The following is a 7,530-nucleotide window of genomic DNA, read 5'->3' as shown; positions in this document are numbered from 1 at the left end:
TGGGAATCACGTCACCTAAGTAACACCCTACTCCCAACCCCACCAAGCTTCCCCTGGGTAAACACATTAGTTAGCTGTTAACTCAAGGATGACTCAGATTAAACTGTTTATTAATGTCCTCTTATTGTGAGTTGTAACAGTTTTCTCTCATTTACCCCAGTACCTCCAGTTTGTCCCACTTAATTATTCCATAAAAAACAGTTTTGCTCGGACTGTATATTTTACAAACATTGCAAGACCTTCAGTTGCCTCATCAAATAAAAATGAAAATACATTTCTCATGTTTTAATGCAGCACAAATAAACCCTTCATGTGAGGACTTTCCCGCTCTCCAACTAAACACTTTTTATATGCCCCTGGGATGACAAAGGGAATGCAAAGGTTTTCCTACCAATCATGGGAACCTGAGGATAGGCCTGTATTTCCTGGAATGTGGCCCGTTCGGAAAGAGATGGAGGGGAACACAGGATGTCCTGAGTTCCAGTGTCCCACAGCATACTAAAGTGTTGTTCACAGGGATTTTCTCCACATCACAACTTCCTCTGTTAAAGCCTTCACCATGATGGAGTGGCTTTCCCTACTCAGGTTTTCCATTACACCTGTCCTACGATTGTTGTTTTTCAGTCTTGCAGTCAAATATCACCTGACCTCTCTGCTACCTCTTGATGTGTGGGCGGCCGAGGTTTACCCCTCTCCATAGCCAGATTTTTCATATCTAAAAAAAAAAAAAGCAACATATTTAAACATGCTTGGTTACACCGGTACTCATTTGTATATTAAAATCTGTCCCTTGCATCTCCTGCGACACCTTGACATTTTGACCTAACAGATTTATAGTGTGGTTTGAGCACATCTCTGTCAGGATTTCACACCATTCAGCTACCTCCTCCCTTTGGTCACTTTCCGGCTGTCTTGAGAGTAGAGTTGATGATATCACAGCAGGGGCGGGGGCATGTGTGTCTATAAGTACAGGTCTGGCTGAGGGAAACCTCTCCATGAAGTCGAGCAGAGCCCCTGTGACACTAGAGCAAACTAGAACAGGCTGGTGTACCTCAGAGCACTGACTCCAAGCTGTGGATACATTTCATACTGGAACTTGACTGAAAAGACCTCTCTTCTCTTTGGATTCAGGACAGCCACCTTAATCTGAATTTATTACTTTTTCTGTCTTTGTTGATAGTCCACAACCAGGATGTATTACACTGTTCACTTGCACCAGATCTTGTCTACCCTGTTTGTGCTCTGCAGCGCTGCAGTCATGGTGAGTTGCTGTGACAGAATATTGGGTGAATTGTCTTCTTTTGAGTCTTCTTTTAAAAATTGCACTCCCCCCACTAACCTCTGAACCTGCTCCTCAGGCAGAAGGTGAAGACACACCTGAGTGCTCCTGCGCCCCCTCGCCCAAGTGTCTGCCGGGGGTCAGCTGGGTGACAGATCATCATGGCTGTTGTAAGATATGCGCGAGGCAGTACAATGAGGACTGCAGCGCAACCCAGCCATGTGATCACATCAAAGGGCTGCGCTGCCACCTGGGGGCTGGAGGAGACCCTGAGAGGGGACTGTGCCGAGGTGAGGGCATGGACAGAGGACTGACCGGATTTCATATTAATCACAAATGATTAACCTGAACTCAAAGCAACTTTAGTTTCATGCATACACTTAATGAGCTTCAGCTTCAGCTTTTAACCTCTGCAAATATGATGTGATATGTTGCCTAGTGAAAGGTCAGTTCTTCTGTGAAATGACCAAAAAGTAAAAAAGGGGACACGCATGACAGTGGCTTGAATAAATCAAAGTGGGGACCTGATAATTATGGGGATAAAAAAGTAAATTGTGTATTTCTAAAACACAAAATATGTCTTTTCTTGAGAAATGCTTAAAAATTCCACCTCTTTAAGAATCTTTCTAATGAAACATTCCATGGGGAAATTAAAACATGGACACATCTTTTTGGCTCTGTGGAGGCTCTTAAAAGTAAAACACTCACTCACAGGAGATGACCTCATACTGTGCTTTCCCTTTATGTTTAATTTGGGAAGAAAATCATCCCATTCAATACCCATCATGATTTTATGTTTATCTGGAGAGGATGAAGTCAATCATGGCCAGGTCTCGCGCAAAAAAGAGATCACCTGATCTCAAGTGACTACCAGGTAAAATAAATGTTAAATAAAAAATCATAGATCACACACACATTTCCTGTTTTCTACATTCACATTTACAGCTGAGGCTCACGGTCTCCCCTGCGAGTTCAACGGACGAGTGTACCAGCACAGCGAGAACTTCCAGCCCAACTGTCAGCACCAGTGCACCTGTATAGATGGAGTGGTGGGCTGCATGCCCCTCTGTCCTCACCAAGTGCCCCTGCCTGACTGGCGTTGCTCGCGGCCTCGGCTGGCCCGGCCAGAGGGCGGCTGCTGTGAGAAATGGGTGTGTGACGATGACAACCACATCAGAGAAGAGCCAGACGAGGTTACACACACCTCCCCACCAGACAGCCAGTCCCATCCCAACCACATCAGTGCCTTGCTGCAGGCACAGCCGCAGCCTCGACACCCAGCTGACACTACAGGGGCCACGTTCAAAGGTAAAGATCACAGTTTGCCCACTTGATGCCCTTTTCTGATGCCTGCCAGCACTAAATATGGCCTCAAGAAAGTGTTTCATATTGATGAACGAGGGTTGGATTTAATTTTGTGTCAAAACAAATCCAAAGGTGTCCAGAGACAACTTTGGAAAGCATCCTGAAATGATCATGGGGAGAATACTTTACTTTTGGCTCCATTTCTGAGATAAATTTTGTTTTTCAGGCATTAAACTCCAGAGGACATCTCCTCAAGAGTGCAAGGAAATTTATTTCTAACTTTAAAGTTGGCCTGAGGCTAAATGAAAAACTCAGGTAGAGTCTTAAACAGAAAGTGCTCATCATTTGAGTAGCATGAACATGCTCTACCTGCACATTAAATCGGTTTTCAAGTGGAAACTTCAACTTTGGCGTAAAGAACAAGAGGCCACCAAAAATATTGCAACTTGTCCTGTGAGGCATGTCAGCAATAAACCGTTGTGAATTCAAAGTTGATTGAATATTTGCTGCAACTGTTTGCTTGTTCTTTACACTCTAACAGAGATGGTGTCATTCCCCATGTCTGAGGTGTTACTGGAGTCCAGCTGTTTCCCTCAAACCACTGAGTGGACCGCCTGCTCCACCACATGTGGGATGGGTGTATCAAGTCGTGTGACCAATAATAACCCAGACTGTCGACTAGTCAGAGAGACCCGATTGTGCCAGATCCGGCAGTGTGACATGGCGCTTCCTGCAGCTCCCAAGGTATGCTGAGTACAGCCTGAGTGAAAGTGACAGGGGGTGAACTGATGTGGAGATTATTGTATTTGTTCTGTACAGTAGAATCAATGATGTATAGGACCTTGATCATGATGTGATTTCAATGACTCAGTCTCTCTCTCTCTCTCTCTCTCTCTCTCTCTCTCTCTCTCTCTCTCTCTCTGTCGTCTGGAAGGATAAGAAGTGTCAGCGAATGATCCGTGCTCAGGGATTGGTCAGAATCACATTCGCCGGATGCTCCACAGCCCAGCGTTACCGCCCTCGCACCTGCGGGACCTGCTCCGACGGCCGTTGCTGCACGCCCTCCCTCACACGCACTGTACGGCTGCGCTTCCACTGCCCGGACGGAGAGAGTTTCTACCGCAATGTCATGTGGATCCAGCGCTGTAGCTGCAATACAAACTGTCATATACACAGCAGCCCTTCAGTCAGCCTCCACAATGACATTCACACCTTCGGGCACTGAGGCTGACTCATCACACCCAGCTGTGGCGTGGTCCATGGGGTAATTCCCAACGCCTCCCTGTCTGTCAGCAACCCACCCCTTTGGCAATATCCCCGCTTGCACTTTAAGATTCCTGCTTGGATGACATCAGTGTGCTCACACTAGAGGTGTGTTCCCTCTCTACTGAGCTGCTGTGTTCGACTGTTGGCAGGAAGCTTGTACTGGAACTTCTTTTATTTATTTGTAACTTGTTGTTATAGAAAGTTGTCAAGTCCAGGAACGAGGAACATTTTAGGAGATGAAAATGACAGATGTGCATCTTTTGTCTGATGCTTTTACATTTAATGTGAGAGAACTAGATTGCTTAAAAGTTATGTATTAGTGACTATAGGGACTATATGTTTAATATGGCCTGGCCTTTGTGATACAATGACTACTTTTACATGGATGGCAATTATTCAACTATTGACCTTATTTATACAGTGTATATATATATATATATATATATATATATATATATATATATATATATATATATGGGTGTATTAAGGTGTGTTTACATGAGTTTCTTATAGAATATTTCTTTCATAATCCTGTTTACATGCAGCAAATCAAAGTAGCCTAACTGACTAAAGACATCCCAACATTCAAATTCTGAGTTTCCTTCCTGAATCCAACCTAAAAACCATATCAGTCGTGCCCTCCCCCATGGTATATTTTGAGTATTTCCTTGCTCATAATGACAAACATGGGACTTTCAACGCTTCCTGGAAGCTGCAGCTGTGTCATAAAGCAATTTAACATTGTAATTTCACTTCAATACAACGATGATGATGGCATTAATCCATGTCACAATCTGATTTAAGATTACTTCAACTATGACTTCAGTATTCCCTTAATGTAAGTACTTTCATTCATGTAAACATAGCCAATGTTTGCTGTGTGTGTGTGTGTGTGTGTGTGTGTGTGTGTGTGAGTGAGTGAGTGAGTGACAGAGAGAGAGAGGGAGAGAGAGAGAGAGAGAGAGAGAGAGAGGGAGAGAGAGAGAGAGAGTGCAGGTCCCTAAGGTTATGTTTTGGGATTGTGGGTTTGCAATATTTTGGGCAAATCTCCAGAAAAGGCATGTAAGTCGATGTAAATATAGTAATGTAAAGTGTACATGTATGTGTTTTCCTGTGTGTTCTGTATCAAAATTATTTTTTGCAAGAGAGAGAGTTTACAGAGAATGTGCTTGTTGTGCTACTGCAGGATATAGATTCAAATTTTTTGATGGTGTATACAGTAGACTTCACTCTTAGTTGTGGAGTGGTGATTTTGGGGGATCGCCTCATTTTTCGGGGTGTGATTTTGTGTGTTTACTTTAAATTGAACATAGTGCCTTATTTTTAGAGATACATATTTAAGACATGCTGCTCGTTCAGTGGATGTTTTCTTTCGTTTGTACACTTGCATATCAAATAAAACCATCATCAATCTGTAATGTGTGTATTTTACATCTAATGTGTGAATCTAATGGGTGTGTAGCAGAGCCTCTGCCCTGCATTGCCAATGTATAAATGTAGAATAAACACAATCTTCCTGCTATAGTGTTTTGCTGGTACTAGTTCATTTTCATACAGAATAAAATATAATTTAATGAATTTTCCCAAGAAAAACAAAACAAAAAAAACCCAGTAGATTTTATAATGCATTGCAATAAACAGTAGTAAAATGTCACAGTGATATTACAGAGTTGACGGTAATAGTCACCTCATGTCAGTTTGCCTACTGTTGATTAGCACCATCAAGTTTCAGGGGGAAACTTACCAATGAAGTAAGCGTTACATAAGTTCTTCAATCATCTCCACAGGAGAAAATAGAATCGCACACTTGCTTTATCATGCTGGCACCCACCTCCCATATGTCTTGGCTGGGGTTTGTGTGGTTGAAGGGTGGACCAAAATAGCAGAGCTCTCATTGTTGTAACCACAACTTTGTACTGATATATGTCTTTGTTTTAGTGTTGCAAGTTCTGTGATTGTGTTTACTTTCCTGTCATTGAATCGTGTTCGTGGAATACTGCATGTCGTGCTGTTTTGTGTTATATCACATGGTGTGTTTTGTGCTATGTACAGGGCTTAGTTACTTATTGGAGATTTACGTTGAATTGCATGCAGTATTCATTTTTTCTGAACTGGTCTTGAAGTAGACACTGACTCGCACCTGTGGTGTTGACACTGACAGTGCAGGTGTAACCCTTCTTTTTTTAAGAACGCGGATAATTAACAGACCTCTTGGATTTTTAACCAGGATTTTAGACTCTGGGGACTCTCCCGCTAAACGTGAATGACGTTAGCCTGACTATTGATCGCGATTGCTTCTCTCTCCCCGGTGTATGTGCTCTGTAGTTACTGAGGACCTTGTCCACTACGTCTGGGCTAGGGAGTGGGCTATTCCAGCCTGTGAGATCCGTGTGAGACTTGGGGTGGGTTACCTATTTTATCATAATAAATCTTGTTTATACTTTTCGAGTGGACCTGTGGTTGTTACTCTGTTCAACCCTGATTTTAATGAAGAACCTGTTTTTAGGAGTTCTTAGGTTCTCAAACCCAGGTGGTGTTGTCAACCCCCCCCCCCACCCCCGCCCCATTTCCCCATTTTTCAAATTAATTTTATTTTAAAATTCTCGCCATATATATAGGAATATGTTGGGGTCAGTTTGTTATCGTAAACTGGCAATTATACAACAGTTGCTTTTTCAGTGTAATGTAACCAAGAGCTGTGGCATCGCTCAGTGGTAGGGTGGCCATCATAATACATTTTTCCTTGGCGGCAGGGTGGTGCAGTGGTCAGCGCTGTCGCCTCACAGCAAGAAGGTTCAGGTTCAGGTTCGAGTCCCGGCTTGGGCACGGGATCTTTCTGTGTGAAGTCTTTCTGTGTAGAGTTAGCATGTTCTGCCTGTGTGGGTTCTCTCTGGTACTCCAGCTTCCTCCCACAGTCCAAAGACATGCAATTGGGGATGAGGCTGATTGATACTCTAAATTGACTGTAGGTGTGAGTGTGAATAGTTGTCTGTCTGTGTATGTGTTGGTCCTGTGAAGGACCGGCAACCTGTCCAGGGTGAACCCTGCCTCTTGCCCGAAAGCCCGAAAGGATGGGCTCCAGCCCCCCCACAACCCTTGACAGGAATGAGAGGAAGAAAATGAATGGATGGACATTTTTCCTCGCCAAAAACTTTCAATACTAGATTTTTAAAGACTTACTATTGCTGTTGCAGGATGTGCTTGGTGATGGAGAATTTTTGGGTGTAAATTCATTGAAGGAGTGTGGTACTAGACCTGCTCTACCTGTAAAGTGTCATGAGATAACTTTTGTTGTGATTTGGCGCTATACAAATAAAATTGACTTGACTTGACTTATTGCTGGTATGTTCTGTAGTTGTACCAAGTCTTGAACATAGTTGATCCTTGACTGAGAGACTGAAGTTTGTTGTCTTTTGTGTCAGGGAACTAACTGAACAAGTAACTCAAAGGCATTGAGACTGTAAGTCAGAATGATATCACTCTTGATGTCTTTGATGTTGTGCAGCAGTGGTAATTCAAAAATAATAACTCCCTTCAATTTCAAACAGTGCTTTTACGCCAACAAACCAGTTAGCCAGTTGAAAACTTATATGTTTATGTATCATTTATGTTAACACACACACACACATCCATGTACTTATATCTTCGTGAGGACTTTCATTGAAGTAATTCAAACCCTA

General features: G+C 42.9%; 1 protein-coding gene across 1 annotated transcript; it reads left to right on the top strand.

Moving 5' to 3' along the window:
• The first annotated feature begins 1,014 nt into the window (after nt 1-1,014).
• ccn1l2 (cellular communication network factor 1, like 2) lies at nt 1,015-5,301 on the top strand. The gene is made up of 5 exons (XM_086207087.1): nt 1,015-1,261; nt 1,359-1,569; nt 2,225-2,587; nt 3,126-3,328; nt 3,519-5,301. The coding sequence occupies exons 1-5, from the start codon at nt 1,193-1,195 to the stop codon at nt 3,807-3,809; spliced, it is 1,137 nt and encodes a 378-aa protein (XP_086063213.1). The 5' UTR covers nt 1,015-1,192; the 3' UTR covers nt 3,810-5,301.
• The last annotated feature ends 2,229 nt before the right edge of the window (nt 5,302-7,530 follow it).

The sequence above is a fragment of the Aulostomus chinensis genome, chromosome 6 (genome assembly GCF_037954235.1).
Source record: "Aulostomus chinensis isolate RoL2024-O1b breed Wild chromosome 6, RoL_Achi_v1.0, whole genome shotgun sequence".
NCBI classification, from domain to species: Eukaryota; Metazoa; Chordata; class Actinopteri; order Syngnathiformes; family Aulostomidae; genus Aulostomus; species Aulostomus chinensis.
The sequence above is the reverse complement of the archived record's forward strand: the minus strand, read 5'-3'. Positions and strand labels throughout refer to the sequence as shown.

What these genes read in the sequence shown, in the direction of transcription:
- ccn1l2 (XM_086207087.1), top strand. Translation starts at nt 1,193, where the DNA reads ATGTATTACACTGTTCACTTGCACCAGATCTTGTCTACCCTGTTTGTG. An exon ending in TGAGAGGGGACTGTGCCGAG is followed by an intron (nt 1,570 to 2,224) that starts GTGAGGGCATGG and finishes TCACATTTACAG; the next exon opens with CTGAGGCTCACGGTCTCCCC. An exon ending in TACAGGGGCCACGTTCAAAG is followed by an intron (nt 2,588 to 3,125) that starts GTAAAGATCACA and finishes ACACTCTAACAG; the next exon opens with AGATGGTGTCATTCCCCATG.